Below are 18,957 nucleotides of genomic sequence, written 5' to 3'. Positions count from 1 at the left end.
AAACTAAAATTTAGCTGTTTGGTCACAATGACCAGAAATGTGTTTGCAGGAGAGAAAAGTGATGCCTTTAACCCCAAGAACACCATGCCGACCATCAAGCATGGGGGTGGTAGTATTATGCTCTGGGCCTGTTTTGCTGCCAATGGAACTGGTGCTTTACAGAAAGTAAATGGAATGATGAAGAAAGGAAGGAAGGCTACAGGAATGGCTAAATCAGACTCGAATGAAGGTTTTAGAATGGTTTTCCCAAAGTCCTGACTCGCGAACATGTGGACAGTGTGAAGAAACAAGTCCATGTCAGAAAGCCAACAGATTTAGCTAAACTACACCGATTCTATCAAGAGGAGTGGTCAAAGATTCAACCAGTTGCTTGTGGATGCCTACCAAAAGCGCCTAGTTGAGGTGAAACTGGGCATGGGACATGTAACCAAATATTATCATTCCTGTATGTATACTTTTGACCCAGCAGAAAATGTCACATTTTCAGTCAACCCATAATTACTTCATACAAAGAACCAAACTTCATGAATGTTTTTTTGTGACTAAGAAGTATGGGCTCCAATCACTACCACAGAAAAATAAGAGTTGTAGAAATTATTGGAAACTCAAGACTGCCATGACATACATGTTCTTTACAAGTGTATGTAAACTTTTGACCACAACTATAAGTGAAAATATGGGCCATGGAGAGACAGGAAACATACACAGAGAGGTAGAATAGCATTTACCTGACAGAAATCAGACCATGAAACACATTGTTGAGAAAAATCAAACCAAAGTTGAATTAAGGTTTGTCATTTTAAAGGTTTTATTCTTTCTCATTCTATTCTAAAACATGTAGATAGCCTGCACACCTCTTAAATGTCCTTTAAACATAAACACTGCTCATTCTTTGTTTTTCTGTAAAGCGTTCTGTGGCACTTGTTCAATAATATACTTACATAGCAATTATCTACAAGATGGTCAAAACTTATTAAAAGCTGAAAAAAGTGGTGTGTAAACAAAAATACTGTAAATTCTTAAGTGGAAAATTGAAGCGTAGGGAATTCCACACATCATAAAAAAACCACAATGTGCACATTGACATAAGTTTGTATTTAATACAGTATAGCTTGATTCAATATGATAAAACAGGTTATAACAGAGCAAATATAAAATGTATGACTAACTTGGATAATCATATGAAAACAGTTGCTAAACGGCATAGAAAAATAAAATACAGCACATTTTGAATACATCGTTGAAAAGGTCAAATAAATCTAAAATCAGCGTGTATGAAGATGGCAGACTTAAAAAAAGACCTCACTACAAGCAAATTCAATATGAATTCTGTAGTAAAGAACAATTTTTTCACCCAACAACAACATAATGTAAAGTATCTCACACACACAGACGTCAGTTTTTGTATGTGTACTCTATAATCATGACAGGATACTGGGACCAGATGAACCACAGGAGTCAGTAGAAAATAATAATGATGGAAATATATTTCAGTCACCATTTGACTTTCAAGTGGCTGCAAATGACTTTACTGGTTTCAATTTTACTCATTTTAATTTCTACTTTCCCTGTAAAATCCTCTTGATGTCCCAATAAAGAACTATGCATAATATTACAAAAAGTCAAAGCTAAAATGTAATTAACTCCATTTAACAATTTTAAGTTATCTCAGCATCAAATGGCAACCAACAGAATGACTGCTAATTCATTGTCATCTCACTATATCAATATAGCGACTAATCTCAGAGCACGTTTGGAATAGTTATTTAAAAGTGCCAAGAACACGATTTGTATATATAGAAACAAAAAATATTGCACTACTCATGAGGTCTTAAACTGATGCCAGATGTTCACCTCAATGACATAGTCTTTGCAGCACGACTGCTCCAAAGAAGTGTGACTGTGGTGTGTGTGTGGACGTGCAGGGAGGTTTAGCAATTACATACCAGCGCATACACTGAAGCATGATGGCACTGCTAGTGAGCAAACGTGGTCATTGACATTGGCGACTCTACTTTTAGTCAGGTTGGCCTGGGTTTCAGTGGATGAAGTGGAAAAGAAACAAAAATAGACCAAGAGGAATTCACACATATTACTGTAACATCAGAGACGATGTGATCAGACACTGCAGAGTTGATAGCGTGATCATCTCACATGTGCATGTCTACCCAATTAAATGGTTTTTACTGTCTCAGAACCGCAAACCTTCTGATCAGTTTGTTGTGTGACCAAAATTCTAGTGGCAGTGTCACACCCTTGCGTTCAGTATGGCACTTTTGACATGATGCAAAGCTAGCTTATACCATTACCTTAAATGACAATATGCTATGCTTCAGCATTAATTTGCACTGCAGTGAACTAAAGGCAGACTGGACAGAAGTGTAAAACTATGTAATTGTTGCATGGTGTAATTATGTAAGGGAATAATCCATCCCAAAATGAACTTAACTGGTTCAGCATCCGTTTACCCTCCATGCCAACAGAATCTCTAATAGCTGCACACTAGCTACTGTCGCTTTACAGTTTTCTTCAAAACAGTTAATCCAAGTTAATCCTATGAATCCAACCAAGATACTGTATTGTAAATTGGGAAGATTCAGGAGGTTATTACGGGAAAACATTTGGTTGCAAATATAGTTGAGGTATTTTGCAGCAATATTTTGTGCTTTTGAAGCAGGATGATCATGTTACCTTTTATAACTGTATTGAAAAATTAAGCGATAACTGATGAGTCGATAATTTCATGTTCATTGTTGAAATAATTACTTTCTAAAAGGTCCCTAAACCATCAGTTTAAAGTAGAAAATAAATGAAAATCACCTTGATCACCTCATCCCATGTGCCTGACCACTGCATAATGCAAAAGCAGTTTGTTCACGCTATCACAAGAATGTTATCTAAGATACGTTTAACAACAAAATGTCACATTGTTGGCAGCCAGAATGTTATCACGTTGAAACACAGTAATCTCGGCACTTAAGCATTTCTTGTCTCAGTATTGTCTTCGTCTGGCCTACCAATGAAGAAAGACAGATTAATCTCTGCTTCTGTGAAGAAACGTTCCCAGGCTCACTAAATGGTCACACTTCGTGGCTATTGGATTAACTGTAGAAACCTAAGGACTCGTTGATCGTTTGGGACATTGGCGCAGAAGCTCACTGATTGGTCGGGAGCAGGCCCTGCCTTTGGGCGTGCTCCAAAATGGCGTTGTAGCAGAAGTAGTACTGGTCTGGGGTTTGAATGCTGAAGGCTCTCTGTGTTCTCATGCGATGCACTGTCTGGCATACATTTAGTGAGCCAACGTCCTGTAGCTGGGACAGGCAGATGTCCAGGGCACAGAAGGTACCTGCAAATCACATGGTACCCATCAACACAGATTGATTCAACTTCAACTAAATGTTACTACTTTACTGGAAAAACTTGAAATTGGTGTATTTTGCAAACAAATTGCTTTTGTCAAACACATAATGTCATGTACACATAATCAGCAGTCACTCTTAGCAGAAGAGGCACAACCTGAGGGTCTGACCTGTTCTCCCTATCCCCGCACTGCAGTGAACCACCATAGGGGGCCCTTGTGGGTGGCCTGCCCACTGCAATCCCAAAGCCCTCACCATCTTCCTCTGCTGTCTCTTCACAGCTCCGAGGAAGTCGATAAGAGTCACCGCTGAGGTGGGAACGCCGTAGTCAGGCCAGCTGAGGTACTGGAAATGACTCACTTGTCTCTGTTCACATGTCTGATTGGAGAGGAAATGAGTTAGATAAGCAGTTTAGTATGGCGACAGCTATGACGTAGTCAATGGTAAATCATCACTCAATCATGTCAGAACCTACAAACAACAGTCAAGCCTTATTCTGACTTATTTGAGAGCTACATGGAGAAGATTTTCTGCGGTATGACCAAGAGTAATTGGAAGCCTTCATAATATCAACTCACTGCTAAAACTTTCAATTTAACAATTATCTAAAGTTCAATGTGCAAGTTACCAAGGCCCGGGTCTTCCACTGACCACTTAGTAACTTGCAAATTGAACTTTATTTAATCTAGTTAATTTGTTTATTTAATTTTGTGTGTTTTTAATTTGATTTTTTATTCTGATTCTTAACAATGTCCACTCTTTACTATGCATTCTACAGATTGCTTAAATCATTTGACTAATCACTTCGTAAAGTATATCTGGATATGGACATCAGACGGCTGTACCTCAGTGTTGTGCAGTTCGAGGGTGGTATGGTTGTAGTGAGTGTGGTGGTCCACCCTTTGGTTCACCACTGCCATATGGCCGTAGACCTCCTGCCCCCCTTCTTCTAGAGGCCAATACTGTCCACACTTCCTGCGACCCCCCTCATCTGTCCTGCAGCACACACGCAGGAACACAATCTCATTATGGGAATTTTAGCCACTTCTATCTCACCTCAAATGACCCTTTAACTCAAGACTTGAGCTTGGATTACTACTTTCTATCAATTTAAATTACCTGGTTGTCATAACGATAACAAAAACGTTTTGTTCCCACACCATTCTCCAGAAATCACTGTAGGTCTTTTCCAGTGGGCCTAGACAATGAAAAGGGATAGAACAAAGATTACAATTGTGTGCTTAAATGGCTGAATCGGTTATTGAAATATTTAACTATTGCATTGCACACATTGGTATTCAAACTGAGTACAAAGCTTAATTACCCAGAGTCCCACCCTCTTTTCTCAGCTGTCCATTTGCGCCAAGTGATCATCAGACAGTGTTTCTGATTGTTAGTATTAAGGAACTCCTTCTGATGTTAGACCCCCACTCACCATTATTCATGCAACCCTCTCTTCGCCGTCATTCTCCCATCAGCAAATAAACGTCTGCTCAAACAATACGGAATCCTTATGTCCTGAACAATTACATGAGCTAAAGCTCCCTTTCACAGCTTCAGGTCAGAGTTGGATCTATTCAGGCTGCCAGCTGAATCTCAGTGCCAATGTGGTGTTTCTACTTGGCAGTGGAAGTGGGTGCCGTAACAATCTCTGTGGATGTTGTTTCTGGCCTAATCCCATTTTTGCTACACCATATTTCATCCTTTTTTTCTGCCTCATATGCTTTCTTGGATCAGTCCCTGTACATTTCACTGCTCTGCCTTAAACATATTACTCAGGGATTCCTCACTGATATGTTTGCACCATTCAGTTTTATGGTTATAACCCCCCTTTAAGAGTTTAAATTGATTGATTTGTTATTAGAACAAATTGTTCAAGTTGAGTGCAATTTTGAAATAATTTACAACCAAAGTCAAAAAAACTGAGCTCTGATAGAACAAACATATGTATCTTACATTTTTTCAGTAATTCAGAGACCATACTAACCTAAAATAATATATTAAAAAGTAAATAATCATACCTTGTGTTCCAATGTATGCATTCTTCTGTTTGTAGCCATCCATGAAGCTCGCATTGATGTAGTCTGATCTCTATGGGAATAACACAGCTGTCTCACAATGGTGGATAAAGTTCTTACAATGTCAAAGGTAACCTATAAAACACTTAAATGAGCATTACATGAGCATTTTTGCAAAGTATGTGATGTGGTGACCTGGATAAGATTAAAGAACTGGTTTGTCTTCGTGGGGCTAGTGGGGTGTGAAATTGTCTCAATAGGCAGAAGTGCAGCAGAACGGCAAAATTTTATTTATGATCTGCTTGGGCTGAGAAAGCACCAGCTGACTTAAAGCAGAGTACTGACAGCGTTTCTGTGCAGTCATGTGTGAATGTGAGTGGAAGCAATAGTGTTGGTTGCATGCAGGTAAATGAAGAGTTTCAAGTACACCAACCTCGTTTCGTCTGGTTTTCAAACGGACTCTTGTTTGATCGAGGCACAGCACATCTCCGTAACGATTCCTCTCCTGATTGAAAGCTGCTCTGTAGACAGAAATGTTGACAATTAGCAGGGATATACGTTACTGTAGCCAGCTTCCTCCAACACTTCCTCCAACACTTAACAGCGACGGTTTACAAATAGTGCTTGCAGCAGTAGTATCACTGAACAGCAGTATTTCCATTATAGCAGGTACCAACTGCATTCAACTGATCCTGGGCAATAGTATTAGTATAGCAATAGTATATTTTTACGGTCCCAAATTCCAATCGATGTAATGAATGGATTAGTAGCCGTTACAGTTTCAAGGCTCATTAGTTTCTTCACTCACTTGTTACTTGCCACAATCTTAAAAAGGGCAATGCAAAAGGGCTATGCATGCTAACTTGAACTCCTCAGCAGTGTGTCTACTGCTGTAAACTCACTGTGAACAAAGGAAGGTTCCAGGTGGAGGTTCTCTGCGGAGCTCCTCATACTCCTGATGGATTCCTGAGCGCTGAAGCCTGCCGAGGTGCGTCAGCAGCTCCTGAGGGCGCATTGCCTCAAGCCCCGGGCTATGAATGGAGGTATCCTCTAAAGGGACGCACACCAGCTCGTCCACAGGATCGACCCGGCCGTTCTGACCAGCCAATAGCTGCTGGTTCCAGCTGTATGCGTCAAGAGGGAGCAGGCCGCCAAGGTGTTGGGGGAGACAATCTCTAGGAAGATGTTGGCGCAGCTCTGCCATTTTCACCATCTGAACCTGGAACACAATAAGTAGTGTTTACCCACCCTGAATTGGGTGCATAATGCCTTGAGCATTGTCAAGACAATTCCATGAAATTAAAGTTAGGAAAAATAAAAACACAAGGGAGGCACAGATGGAGGCAGCGAGACCCAACCGACCAATCAACCTGGATATAATCGCATTTACTCCACCCACAAAATAAGCAAGATTTTATCCAGTTCCCATGAGGAACATGATTGACAGAGAGCATATAATGACTGATATAGCAAAGCAGCTGTGAGAAAGCCACAAATGAGAAACAAGCTGCTCCATTTACCCTCTCCCTAAGTTTCTCCTTGAGCAGCAGACTGAGCAGGTTGTAGGGCACTCGAAACCAAACAGGAGCTCCGACAATCAACACCTTCTTCAGCCTGGCAGGGAACGCCCCCTGGTGGATAAAGACGACATCCAACAGTTATGTCACCGAATGTGACAGTGTAGGCACCTTTTATTTTATGCTTAATTGAAAGTCAACAATTCAAAGCAATTTCCTGCAATAGCTGGGTTCTGAAATCAAATGGAGTGTAAAATCATAGTCAAACATTAGCTAAGTCACTCTGATTAGTTGTGCCTTTCCTGAGGCTGACCAAAACAAAAAGGATGATCAAACGTACACAATTATCACAAATAATCAGCGCATTTATACATTATTCATCTTGACTGACAACTTAATTACCACGGTCAGTTTTTGAACAGATATACACATACCTGCAAAAGAAGCAACACAGGCAAGTCATTAATTTTGACCAGGCACTTCGATCAGAGCAGATATGCACAATGTCTTAAATGCTCTATTGCAGATTGAGAGCAGAGTCTTTCCTTTACCTGAAACAAATCTAAATTAAAAATTATTATATTAAATATCCTTTGTATTTGTAAGTTTTAGAATTGCTGTTAGTGAGTTGTGGTTATTTATTCGGTATTTTCTCTAACTATGTACTTTCTGATACTCCAGAACTAATGTGAACAACGTTACCTACAATTTAGCTCTGAAGAAGTTGTTTGACATAATTGGCGCCATTGTTCTGCAAAATGGAAGCATAACATCTCTTCTGCTCAGCAGTTTCCATTTGTTTGGTGATTAACTGTGCAAAACAAGACACACTTCCTGTGCATAAGTAAAATGCTGCTCTGGTGTTCTAACCTTTAGCAAGTTGAGAATCTTCTTGCTCAGGTCCAGCTCAAAGTTTGTGTAGTTGGAACCTGCCATGTCGTAGATGAACACCAGGCCGTTCCTCTGAGTCTCAAAGCTGATGGAAAAACAAAGAAATACTGATGAAATTGTGTCGTTATCAGAAGGGGCAGTTAGTCACCAACTCCATCCTAAAACCAGCCAGACACAAATACAAGTCAAATGTTAGGATATTGCTAGTGCAGGAAGCCATGAACGACCCTTTGTTTTGAACATTTCTGATGAAAATCACCCATGAAGGAAAATAATGAAGGCAAAGAAAAATTGTCAATTGAAACAAATTTAGTTTTAACAATCAGATCTGGTTTGATATTTCAGGGGTTTCTCTTGGACAAATACACTAGAGCCACAAATTCTGAAGATTTATATGTGAAATATTGATGATGCCTCTCTACCTAAAAATACATTGAGTGAAGTATTGCAGAGTCCTCACCTCTCAACCGCACGATCCAGGAGGTAAAAGAGGGCTTGAAGCACCACATGATTTCCTGTCTTGTTGGGGTGATGGAGTTTGGCTGTGTACAAGGCAATAGAGGCCCCTGAAGGGTCCCGTACACTCTGGAATACACAACATACAGGCCTTCAACTAAGTGTGAATGACATCATTTTAGCATGACAAAGTCAAAGTCTCTGTACTATTTTAGGATTTGTCCTTCTTTGACAGTTACTTAGAAGATGCAACAAATGTGATGAGATTTATTTTCAGTTCCTTGAAGGAGTTAACTGGATATGGCAGCCAAATGGAAGCAATGTAGAATGAAGAGCGAACAATGACCACAGGGGGGCACTTAGGTTCCATGCTGGTTACTGGCGTTCTGCCAAAGAAAGGGCCATCAACAATATAACAGGAGGAGCATTGCTTGTCAACAAAGAGGCAGATTCTTACAGCCCCTTTCTCACGAGAGACACACAGAACATACACTTCGTGTCAAACATGATTAGTGTTAAAGGCATCTTTTGTCACACTAATTTGTGGCTCTTTGGTTAAAGGAAGCCACAGGCGAAAGATGCTCCGGAACCATCCTTTGTAAGCAAGTCAAGCCTGTGTTCTCTGCTGTGGGACTAAAAATACCTCGACAGGATATGTGGCTCACTGCTGAGGCTGGACAACGGCAACATCAAACAAGAGGATGTGTACAATCAATGCCACTATGGCATGTCAATGAGGAAGGAAGGAGAGAAGGAAAGGGACTAGGAGACTGTGCGTGCTGAGGAGCATCTTTTATGGCTGTAATTTGGATGACAAAGGATTCATTTTATCTGGCACAAGGAAGTGGCTGAATTGGGTTGACAAAGTCCCTAATATCTTACAATTCAATTTGAAGTTGCACAAGGGAAACAAGCCCACAGAGAAAATAGAAGAAAAGACCCATCAGGCAATCAGAAGAGATTATTTATCTCCAGGGAAATTGTTGAAAGCAGGTCCATCTCACAATAACACAGTTCCGTCTTATCAATTATTATTCTATACAATTTCAGTTGGCTACAGGTTCAGGGGTTAATTGACACACACACACACACACACACAAACTTACCAAAACAGTGAACTTCCCACTGAGCAGCTCGGAGCGCAGAGGTTCCTCCTGTGGCTGGAGCCGGACGATTCCCTCTTTTAGACGCGTTTCCTGCAGAAAAACACATCGCAGCAGGTGTAGTCACGTTTCAGCTAATTTGAGGTGAATTCCTTTGTGGGAACAATAGTCTAATACGCCTGACTTTCCTGTGAGGAGGACCCCCCCTCTATGAATGCCCGTCCTAAGGCTGCATCTATATTTCTTCCACCCAAAGGCGCTCTTTGCCCAGTCTTTTGCTTTGACTTGAGAGCCCAGGTGTGGAAGGTATTTCTCCATTTTATTGGCCAGTTTATTTATCATGGACCCAAATGAAATTGGCTATGACTATTAAATATCATTTCCCAAACCAACAATGAAGTTGACCTAACCAGCCATGTGGAAGAGTCATCCAACCTATAACAACTGCATTCCTGCTTGTTGGTCACTTGATGGTGGATGTGCATCTGTGTGGGCGTGTGTCTGTGTGAATCGGTGCGAGTGTGTATACGTGTGTGCTTCACGGAGCGTAGCGGTGATTAGTGATTATTTGCACCTGTTTGTGGGTCAGTTCAGTTTGGAATTGTATTGGAGAGTGGGTGAGAGGGGAGTGATACTTTCTGTTTACCACTAATGAGATCGCTCAAGAGAATGTTAAATAAATAAATAAGGAATAAGATGGGCAGGAGAATCCACTGTTCATTCTGCCAATGAAGAGAGTAAGAGTGCATTGACGTCTCCAGAACAAGAAACAGCGTGTCTGACCGACGTCCCTGTCTTAGCCCTTCGCGGCTAACAAACGTTTGTGGATAGCCGCCTACACTGCTCTTTTTAATACAGTCTCCAGATTCCTTTTTGGCAGCTGACATTGGACTTTAATATCTTGAGTTGACTACATATACTGAGACTATGACAAAACTTTGACAAGCCAACTAATAACGCACTGTAAAATGTCAAGAATATGCCTAGATCCCAATTTTTTTTGCATTTGTGCTGCTTAATTTTTCATCCAAGCACTGCGTTTCTGTTTCAGACATGCAGTCAGGTTGATTGGAAATGCCAGGCTTTACTCGTATGACTGAACACCTCAGCTTGAAGGCCAGCTTGGCCTATTGCCGCATACCCCCCCGTTCCAAAGAAGTCGCTCTCTGGAAAATTCCCCCCTGAGTTTATCCTGACAAATTACTTGCACCCAGCCTGTGTCCCTGCTGATGCAGCAGTTAACAGAGTTAAATGACCTGTGGCGTGGCAGCGAGATACTAAACCTCCTCAAAGTCACATTCAAGGTTTTCATAAATGAGACGCATTTATGCAAGTCAAGTATTCATTGCTGAAACAAGACCAACCTTTGTGATTAAAGTAACATGACTGAAGATAAGCGGTCAAATCCAGACACGTCTTGGAGCTATTCAGTTCATTAGGGTGTATGAGATGCCTGGAAACGTTCCATTCGCTACAATGGATCAGCTGGAGCAGACGAAGCCTATTTCATGTGGAATTATCCAGTGTTGTAATATCAACCTAGAGTCATTCTCACATTTGCCAGGTTGAGTTTTACAGCCATGAAGACAATATAGGAACTAAGACAGTTCCCTTGACTCCCTGATCTTTATTATGTCAGCTCAGAGGAGAAGGTTGTGATTGTGTCATTATCTGGATGTTATTTTCAGATCATAAAGCAAATGAGACCTTCAGTCTAATCCATTGCTTCTGCCCTTGAGGTTTCATCTTCATCATCATTACGATGGTGATAATGTTACCAAGGTCACCGACTGCTATTTCTGTCATATTTGGTCAAGTCATCTTTTCTCAACTTCATCTGATTAGCCTCTGCCCTCAGTGAGTGCTTAGAGGCCGCCCATCTTAGCCAGCTACACCTTCCGGTCTTGCCACGTTTCTGCAGCATCGACCGCTCCATTCTGAGGATTGAAGCCCAACTCCGACAAACAGGAAGCAACATGGAAAATAACATCTATGTCGGTAAATGAACAAACAGATGAAGCAGATCCGTCATGCTTATAAGAACCATCACAGTCTTTCAAACTAAAAGCATTCGCAATTACAATGCAAGTTATTTCATAAGAGGCCTTAAGTTATCTGGCAAACTGGCTAAGCCTGCGTGCTGCTGCTTGAAATATCCCTCTGGTGCATACTTTACTGTTTATGTGTGTGTCTGGCCCCAGGTTTGGGTGCATCTGTTCAGACCATCTCTTTCTTCAGCTTATGAAGAAATCTGTTCACTGGAAAACGCCTTTTGGTTTACCGAGCTGTAGGTGTAGCACAGATGCTCTTCATGTTCCATTTCAGTTTTGTTTGAGGTGCCTTTTATCAGTTGGTGTCATCTTTAGACATTCATCTTTTTGTTTAAACGAATGACCTGGTTTTGTTAAGATGGATTCGGCCTTGCTGCATTAAAAATATTCCACAGGATGTAACATGATGTGTTGCCTGATATGTACATAAATCACTAGCCAGAGGGTTTTTTCCTCCTTCAAATGTGACAAACATCCGCTTTTTACTCGTCGTGTCCACTGCTGCTGAATGCTTCCCAAGCCATGTAGAATCCGTTGGTCAGAGTGTTATCTTATACTGTGTTGGGAATCTCCATTATGGCTTCCAGCTCTGCCATCATACCTCAAGTGTTACAGTGCTGTAACTGCACTCAAACTCTTCTTACCCTGTAGCTGTGGAATAGCTCGATGGCTCGGAGGACATCAAATTTGCGAGCCATGAGGAACTTGACAGCCAAATCCCTGGACAACGGTGACACACCATGCTGGCTGGTCCACTTGTTGATTTCCTCTAGAAACTGCTTGGTAGCCTGAAACAGAAACACATGTGGCCACATACTTCATACTGTCATAATTGAAGGTCAAACAGGAAGGAAGTGAAACTAGGCTTTAAACTTGATACATCCTTTGAGGAAGTGTATGGTGTGATAGAATATTAGACACATTTTATGTCTGGCAAGATGTCTGTGATTGTGTTTCATATGCTATCACTTAATCTGGAGCACAATGGGAGCTGTGTTCAGGGTAAAGAGAATACAGTGTGCACATGCAAAGGACAGGAGCAAATGCACCGAGCAAACTGAGCCATCTTTCATTCCTGTTTCCGCTGTTCATGTCATGTGACGGGGAAAGTTGTGTTGTTTTGAATGTATATGTATATAATACACGCACATGCATTACATGCACATTAAAATTTCAATATTACACAAACAACTATATTATTTCTCTGGTACCACTCGTAGACTACAAGTATACACAAAGAATGAGCCATACACACATTAAAACATTCAATACACAACACACTGATCATACAGTTTCCTGTGTACTGTGAGAAAGTGCACAAAAAAGCTTCAAAAACTGAAAAAGGGAGATAAAGCCTTTATTAACATTACATTTTTCTGATGGCATGAATTGTTGCAGTACATGAGCTTATCTCATGAGCGGCTACAATGTAGTGTTTGTGTGTTGGCTAGAAGAATACGTGTCAAAATTGATGTGTAAAGATTAAATATAAAATGTTGTAGTTTCCATGCTATTCTTATATATTTTAGGTTTTGGTTATGTACCCCTATCCTGAATTGCTGTGGTCAGGGGTCAAATTATATATTTGTTCGATGTCGCAGATTGAAATAATATTGTTCTTCCACAGCCTGCAGGTTTATGGTAACCCGAGCCTTCTTGTTTGACTTTCATTCTTCTTCGCACGGAAGAAGAGTGAGTCAAAAAACCTTCCGGTACTAAAGCCTGCGTGTGCATCAAGCAGCTGTGTTTGAGTGAACATGGTAATTAGTTTCCAGTTAATCTGGCTACAAACACAGGAAAGAACCAGGAACAGGCAACATGGGCAGACAAAATGGTTACAAACAAGGAGAACCCTATGCCATCATTTATACTAGTAAAATAAGCTAGATATATAACTACAAACATGAAAACTAATTTAGAACAGCCTATTCTGATTTATTGTGTCAATTGAAATCACAGAATGAATTGGCCAACGTAGGTTTACCATAAAAGATTCCACACATCTCGCAAATGTGTCCTTTCAGTGACTTCCTGCCCTCCTTCAGGTCCCAGCACCCGTTGCGTTATCAAGTCAGCACCCGGTGAATCGTCAAAAGGCGACAGAGGAGGCAATGAAAGCTCACACTTAACACAGGGTTCCGCTTCTCTGGTCAGGCACAGCAGTGGTGGGGCATGCATGGGACACAGGAAGTGAAGTTCTGGGAGTCTGCGGCTTTTCAGGAATACAAAACGATCACTGACAGGTGCTGAGCCAGAAGACAGGATGCCAGTGTCTCTGCTCAGGAAAGCCAGCGCTTTCAGAGACGAGCCAACCTGCGGCTTCTGCTCCGTTCTAAAGCCTTAACATTCAAGGGCTGAAGGAGAGACTGCACTTGACACGGCTCACATCGCTTCAGTTCCCGTTCTCATGATGGGAAATGCATAATAGTACGAGCAAGAATTGACTAGTGATATGGTCCCGCAGTGACCGTCGGATTAGAAATATTGGAGATAGTATTTGTTTTGATTCTAGTTAAATTTAAAAGATTTATCTGTACACTAGATGCCAAAAAAAAAAAACTTTCGGAGAGACATGGAAGTAAACTTCCAACCGGGATAATGATGAGAAAATTTCAGTTTTAATCTATATTAATAGATCAGTAAAGCAAAGCGAGAAAACATTGTTGTTTTGCATCTATTGGAACGGTTAAGTCATTTAGGGGTTCAAATTAATGGATTAAATCAAGTGGATTAACAAAAGGCTAAGAGCAGAGCCATATAAATGATATGTTCTCTCCCCACCGGTGTTCCTTGCAGACACACAAAGATGAAGTTGTGTGTTGAAGCCGAGCAGAAGCGCTAGGCTAGCACCTAGCATTAGTAGACAGATGGCAACAGATGCTGGGAAGCACAACAACGGCTCCCTAAACCAAGTCATGTGGCGTAACTTCCACTTTAAACGAGAAGACCATTTAACAAGCCCAGACAATGTGCAAAACACGAACTTGGATGATGGAATGAAAGCTGAATGCAACATGAAAAAATGTCTATGAGCATGAGTTTGTGATGGGAATGTGTGGATCTTGGGTACCGTCCAGCAGGAAGATGATGCTGTAATTGACGCACATGGCCTTCGATAAGTTGTGCACATCACAACCAGTCTGAATTTATGGTCTATATTTGCAGCTTGTACACACACACATCTTAATCTCTGACATACTGTTATCGCATCACCCAACAAGTTTCATGTCGCATATTCAAGTGGATCTTGATCTACTGGAGATCATTTGGAAGAGGATGATTCGGGACTCGCTACTGCAAACTGAAACACTTGGATGGTTTCAGCAGAGAGAGAGATTAAGGTCAAGACTTGAATGATTGAATGGTTCATCTTGGTTGCATTTTGGTGAGCCAGTTCAAAAACTCTCTGGTCGCTGGATCTACAAAGTTGGCATCCACATCACCCGTCATTGTGTCAGTTGTTGTTTCTAGGCATCCATTACATGCCTTTTGTAAAGTTTCTGTTACTGTCTTAAAAAGGCAATTCACAAGTACCATCCAAAGAAGGGTGAAACATAAATCCATCGTTGTTTGCCAAAGACAACTTCCTCTCAGACTGCCGTCAGGTACACAAGGTTTTCTGCGATTCCAGTGGTCTGACAGCTGCTCTCCCTTAGCCTTTTAAGGAGAGGCTGCCAACTCCAGCCAGTGACCCTCTGTTCCGGGAGAAGCCAGTGGTATTTGGTTTTTCCGCACTAGGGGCCACATCCGCAAAGAGTGGAATTTGAGGATGGACAAGTTTGTTTTCATGACAGCACACCGGATTGCAGTAGAAGACTCACTGCGGAGGAGTGACTTCTTGAATTCCTGAAGGATACATAAATATTTGCCTGACTTGCTCATGTTCTAATATGGCAAAAGCGTTCCCTTTCAAGTTCTTGATTATCAATTTGAAGCTATTCAATTCTTGTTTATACATTCTGCCAATACTCTAAACAGATGCTCCAAGAGGTTCTCGTAAATTTAAATCAAGACTTATCTGAACTCTCCCCCATCATCACCGCCTCAGTTGTCCTTGATCAGTGCTGAGTGGGCCAATTCAGGCGATGTCCACCCCTCCCAATTCACAGCTGACATTACATAATCCTGGTTCTACGGGCGCTTGTATAATGCTAGGGGATGTGTATTGATGGTGTCGATATTTGCTGTCGATACCGCATTGATTAGATTAGTTTCAGGAACCACTGTGCCAGGTTGGGGTTTGATCTTGGCCAACAAGCACCAACATCTGATGTGATAGGCACAAAACTAATTTAATATATATATATATATATATATATATATATATATATATATATATATATATATATATATATATATATATATATATATATAATTTTGGAGGTAATGAGACAAGATATCCAATTAATCATGCACACCAACATCACAACACTGACTGTTTGTGACATTGCCATTGATAGTCAACAGTTAGGATCTGTACCACTGCAATCATGGCTCCATAGGGAACCTTAGACAAACTAATTCTTTGCGATAAAGAAATGCTACTGTGAAAATATAAACTGCTCAAAATACACAAATTATTGTGAATGTTTGGGACCATTTCATATAAAAGTAGATAAAGTATAATGCAGTTGTGTTTCGACACTGCAAACAGGAGATATCACAAGAGCTCAAGCTCAATAGAGGAGAGTTAAAGACGACAACACACAGGTTTGACTGATGCACTGGTCGACAAAGGCATATGTAGTATAAAATACAAGGCTATTGTGAAAATATGCACATAATTTCTAGCTTGCAAACTCCATAATCTACATATAGTTTGGATGATTAACACATCCATACCAATGTGGCCTATTTCTGATGGGATTTTCAATTAAGATTTCTCCCTCTGCTCTCTCTTACAGGAAGAAACAGGCGGTTATGGAAGGAAATTAGTAAAAGAACGGATTTAGATTCATAGACGATCAAAATAATCGATATTGGCAGCCTTAGTGATTTTGCATTGCACTGCTAACCATGACAGTCTCCAATATGTTCTGTATTGTTTGTTGCAGTAGGCTATGCTATTTAGGAAGTATTCCCTAAATCTCTGACAACTTTGATACAAATGATGGTATTGATGGGATTGAAGAAACCACAAATGAGTGGTTAATTGTGTTTAAATTTCAGCTGGAGTCAGAGGACTGTGACGGCCTTTGTGGTTCAGGTGAAGAGAATTCAATGGAGTGGTTAATGAACATGGAGTGAGGCGATCGTTGTTTAATGATTACCCCTCAACCTTATTGAAAAGACTCATACTGCGTTTTCAGGGGATCTGAGCTTTTCTATGATTACACATGCCATTCTAATCTATTTACAACAATATAACTGCTGCTGCCAAGTGGCTTTACTTCACTCCAGTTCAGTGAATCCTATTTGGCACAAGTCGATACCAAAACAGGAAGTCGATAACGTCACTCTCTCCCTCTATTCCCCACTTTCCTTCACTCCACTGCTTCCTGGGAGTAGACAACACACACACACAGTAAAGCACATGATAGACACACACACTCTAACTCATATACTCCCCCTTCCCCCGAGTCTGGTGGAAATGCTTTTAACAGCTGCCTTTAGAATGAAGTTCGACCATACTGTTGTGCTCCCCACACACACACACACACACACACACACACACACACACACACACACACACACACACACACACACACACACACACACACACACACACACACACACACACACACACACACACACACACACACACACACACACACACACACACACACACACACACACACGGCTGTGGATGTAATAAGGGCATCCGGTACCCTAGCGGGACCCTGGCTCACACAGGAAATGGAGTAGCCAGATAAGGCTTTCTGCTGGCCAGATGATGAGGAGACAGATGGAAGAGGAGGTGCTGGCATAAGCAGCAACACAGAGGAAAATTTGAAGAACAGACATCAACTCTAGACAATGCAAAGTGATTAATATTTCAGCACAACAACCACTTTGTACCTTGAACGCCACTTCCAGTCCATTTGCAGGTTTAATTTGAGCTTTCTTAGAGCTAAAGCTGCTGTTAATGCAACTGTAGACTTCAGTGGCCATATTTTAAGAATCAATATGATGCTCACTTATGTAGTTTTGGTGTCTCACTTACTCAATAAATGTTCTCATTGACAAACACACCCTGACCTCTTACCAGCTCAGTCAAGTGATGACTTGCATATTTATTCAGCATTGAAAAGCTTTATAAAGTAGATTCATTTGATGTTTGATTCCGAAAAGGCTCAATTTTAAACCCATTTGATCTCAAGTCTTTATGCTCAACTTTGTTTCATACAGTTGGACGCAATTGAGGGAAACCCTTTGAAAACTAAGCGCAAAATAAATATAGATATTGTACATTTGGATTTAACAAAGCAAGACGTCTTCAAATAAATGTTTCCTAGTGGTTTTGAATGATGTAACGATTCCTTATTGGAAATCCATAAAGCTTATAAAGAGTAAAATATGAAATTCAACATGTTAACCCTTCAGAGGCTCACGGAGGAGAGGGGGTTAGTTTCGCAACAGTTGAGCTCAATCGCCGGACAGGAAAGTCGCGGTGATGCAACGAGAGCAGAGCAAAATAATGCGTCAGAAAATAGGCACAATGTTTCCGCTCCGCATTCTCGACGGAATTTCGCAAGAAAAATTCACCATTGCGCACTTGCCATTGACAAACACGGGCAGGCACGGCTGTAGCTAACACTCTGACAATGTGTGTGTGTGTGTGTGTGTGTGTGTGTGTGTGTGTGTGTGTGAGACGCATTCAGGGCCTACCTGTTCTTCCTCCGCCGATAGACTAGCTGCCATCGTCACCGTACGCTCTCGGCTCACCTTAACCAAGACGTGTCCTCACAAGGTGGAAGACGACGGAATGTCTGTCTGTGTGTGTCCCTCGTGTGCAGCGGGGTTTGCGGGATTGTCCCTCTTCCTCTCGAATTATAAAGGCATTTGAAACACTGCAAAATAAGCCAAATGTTTCTTCTTTTTCTTTTTGAAAAGCGTACTTTGACTGAGAAAAACGAAGGGTAATCAGCCCGAAAAACTAGGGGGGGGCGGGGAGGGGGGTCGCTTCGGTCGGAGTCGAATTTTCACCGAGGAGACGAAAAAGAAGAAGAAAACAGGGCAGCAGTCGGCAGCTAGACGAAGCTCGATGGTAGCTGAGTTCGTAACCGTCCGGCGGACCTCACACAGCTCAGGGGGCTGCTGCACACTGAGGTATCCATGCCATGAATTGTAAGTTTGAGCCCAGACCGTCTCCTTTATGTTGCGAGGCTCCACAGAACTTAACACACAGCGAGATAGATGCTTACGCTCGCTGCACGGCGCCCCGCCCCCTGCTGGTCAACACGGAAACCAACACGAGACATCCGCCTCCATTCATAAAAATAGGAAAACAAACAGGAAATCAAGCCATCTATCTATCTATCTATCTATCTATCTATCTATCTATCTATCTATCTATCTATCTATCTATCTATCTATCTATCTATCTATCTATCTATCTATCT

At 41.3% G+C, this 18,957-nt stretch overlaps 1 protein-coding gene across 3 annotated transcripts; it reads right to left on the bottom strand.

Annotated features, from left to right (window-relative positions):
* Positions 1-784: 784 nt before the first annotated feature.
* On the bottom strand, positions 785-18,776 carry ptpn9a (protein tyrosine phosphatase non-receptor type 9a). 3 transcript variants are annotated; one of them, XM_076142257.1, is made up of 13 exons: positions 18,224-18,776; positions 12,040-12,183; positions 9,348-9,437; positions 8,246-8,370; positions 7,765-7,870; positions 6,898-7,008; positions 6,280-6,596; positions 5,811-5,898; positions 5,381-5,450; positions 4,479-4,557; positions 4,205-4,355; positions 3,530-3,737; positions 785-3,346 (listed from the first exon to the last, which is right to left on the bottom strand). In XM_076142257.1, exons 1-13 carry the CDS (start codon positions 18,254-18,256, stop codon positions 3,156-3,158), a joined length of 1,713 nt encoding a protein of 570 aa, XP_075998372.1. In that variant the 5' UTR covers positions 18,257-18,776; the 3' UTR covers positions 785-3,155. The 3 variants fall into 3 exon arrangements, with proteins under 3 accessions (XP_075998372.1, XP_075998374.1, XP_075998373.1); XM_076142259.1 differs by having other exon boundaries at positions 3,615-3,737; XM_076142258.1 differs by lacking the exon at positions 18,224-18,776 and adding an exon at positions 13,380-13,572.
* Between the last annotated feature and the right edge of the window lie 181 nt (positions 18,777-18,957).

The sequence above is a fragment of the Genypterus blacodes genome, unplaced genomic scaffold (genome assembly GCF_046128005.1).
Source record: "Genypterus blacodes isolate CSIRO-AG114 ecotype Tasmania unplaced genomic scaffold, CSIRO-AGI_Gbla_v1 ptg000021l_1, whole genome shotgun sequence".
NCBI classification, from domain to species: Eukaryota; Metazoa; Chordata; class Actinopteri; order Ophidiiformes; family Ophidiidae; genus Genypterus; species Genypterus blacodes.
This window is presented reverse-complemented; position numbering and strand designations above follow the sequence as displayed.

Coding starts and splice junctions, on each gene's coding strand:
- ptpn9a (XM_076142257.1), bottom strand. CDS start 18,256: ATGGCAGCTAGTCTATCGGCGGAGGAAGAACAG. Junction 12,184..18,223: donor TATCGGCGGAGGAAGAACAG/GTAGGCCCTGAA, acceptor TTTCTGTTTCAG/GCTACCAAGCAGTTTCTAGA. Junction 3,738..4,204: donor TCGAACTGCACAACACTGAG/GTACAGCCGTCT, acceptor CTCTCCAATCAG/ACATGTGAACAGAGACAAGT.